This window comes from Branchiostoma belcheri, unplaced genomic scaffold, assembly GCF_001625305.1.
Source record: "Branchiostoma belcheri isolate BF01 breed outbred unplaced genomic scaffold, Haploidv18h27 scaffold121, whole genome shotgun sequence".
NCBI lineage: Eukaryota > Metazoa > Chordata > Leptocardii > Amphioxiformes > Branchiostomatidae > Branchiostoma > Branchiostoma belcheri.
In genome coordinates, this window is record NW_017802614.1 from 365,615 (window position 1) to 367,349 (window position 1,735).

The 1,735-nt window shown below is 39.5% G+C and overlaps 2 protein-coding genes across 3 annotated transcripts in view; one reads left to right on the top strand and one right to left on the bottom strand.

Annotated features, from left to right (window-relative positions):
* Positions 1-1,735, bottom strand: part of LOC109463000 (conserved oligomeric Golgi complex subunit 1-like) — a 21,659-nt gene that overhangs the window by 17,831 nt on the left and 2,093 nt on the right. The window contains exon 8 of the mRNA XM_019759648.1: positions 244-259. Within this exon, the coding sequence (XP_019615207.1) occupies positions 244-259 (16 nt within the window). The remainder of the gene's footprint in view (positions 1-243; positions 260-1,735) is intronic.
* The window catches only part of LOC109463015, a 19,324-nt gene continuing 18,948 nt past the window's right edge, over positions 1,360-1,735 (top strand). The window contains exon 1 of one of the 2 annotated variants that reach the window (XM_019759667.1): positions 1,360-1,425. The gene's annotated coding sequence lies outside the window, so the exon portion shown is untranslated. The remainder of the gene's footprint in view (positions 1,426-1,735) is intronic. The other variant, XM_019759670.1, reaches the window with a different exon arrangement.

Below are 1,735 nucleotides of genomic sequence, written 5' to 3' on the forward strand. Positions count from 1 at the left end.
TTTGCTTATTAGTACTGTACTACAGAAATCTCTTGACTTTACCCTAGAGAGTTTCTTCACTGTAAGTTCCACAATAGAACACTGTTCTCAAATACCTGCTGACATCTAAAGGTTAGTATGCATGTTTTATTCTGCAGTATAGAGGTCTTTTTCTCATTAAAATGTGATAATATATTTTTTTTTTAAATTGCACCAGAAGATTCTGAACCCAAACAAAGACCCAAACGAACAAACCAAACAAACCTGCTATGCTGGAGTATCAAATTTTCTTACCGATGTATCCATAAAAGATGCGATATACATCATTTGTGTATGGACAAAATCATTGGTCATATTGCTTGCTACAGTGGTAAGGTTACACATTTTGCTTATTAGTACTGTACTACAGAAATCTCTTGACTTTACCCTAGAGACAAAATCTATCCTCTTACCTGACCCTTTTCTCGGTGTCCTTCACTTCATTGATGGTGTACTTTTGAAACAGGATGTTTGTATCCATTGCTGCAATGTGTTCTGTGAATGAGACAAAAACGAAGATTTTTACAGTTTTATGATGATGATGTGTCATGATGTGATGATTCTAGTAAAATGATAGTGGACACACTTGTGGACCATCAGCAAGGCAACCACAGCAGGGACGTCGACTCAAGAATCACAACGTTCCACAGTGTTCAGTGGCTAATGGTAAAGAGGCAGACTGAGAGGGAGGGTTGAAGAGCTACAAAGCGAAAGGGGGCGGAGTTGAACTTGAAGGCCATAAACTCTGTCCACATAAGGTATAACGACTTTTATGGGTGATCTCTGCACGTACGAGATCCTAAATGGACTAACTTTAGCCATACATATTCACAATCACAATCTACGTTGCACCAATAGTATATCTTACGGTTTACGTTTCCAGATCACACTTTGTGACACTTTTCGTAGGTGTTTACGTGTCGTCTGGTGGCTCACCTGGTTTCATCTCTGCCGCCATGATTGCCGAGTATCCTGCAGCTCATTGCTCCTGACGAACCCGTGACTTGGCGAGAAGCTACGGACCAATCAGCGCGAAGATTATCTCTCATGTCAGGTTCAGCAACCAATCAAAGTACAAATTATACTGACATTCGGGTAGGATTAAACCAATTAGTAATAGGTATGTTTGTTTTTAGAGCTACATGTTTTTCCACTTTTATGCAACAAAAGGAACATTTCAAGCAAAGTTTTATCTTTAACTCTGTTTAAAACTTGAATTAAAAAAGACTTAAATTTTAGTATCCATCTATACTTATAAAATATATATCTATAATATCCAAACCCCCTCTGTCAAAATTCTTTAATCTAATGACAAGTGAGCTGCAACACTCTCCAAGTGCATGCTGGGAAAGGAATACAATGGCGGCCTCTTCATGTGAGGAGTGAACAACAACAAACTTCTTCAAGGTTTGCACGCATCTGTGTTCTTTTGCACTTAACTTTTGTCGCAATAAGTTCACTTATGGTTTTTAAGGCATATTTTATTCTGTTGCACAAAGAACTATATCGGTGACTATATCCGCATCTTTGGTTGGCCCCGTTCGTTCCCGTACTTCACAAAACGCGGCATGCGAAAATAGCTTTACCGCTATGTTATTTACGTTTTAGACAATAGCAACGTTGCATTTACATCTCAAACTCTTACTGAGTCCGTGTGCGGCGCGTAACCTCCAGCGGGCGCATGGTCCCAAGGCTTTACTTTGCGGTTTGTGGCTCT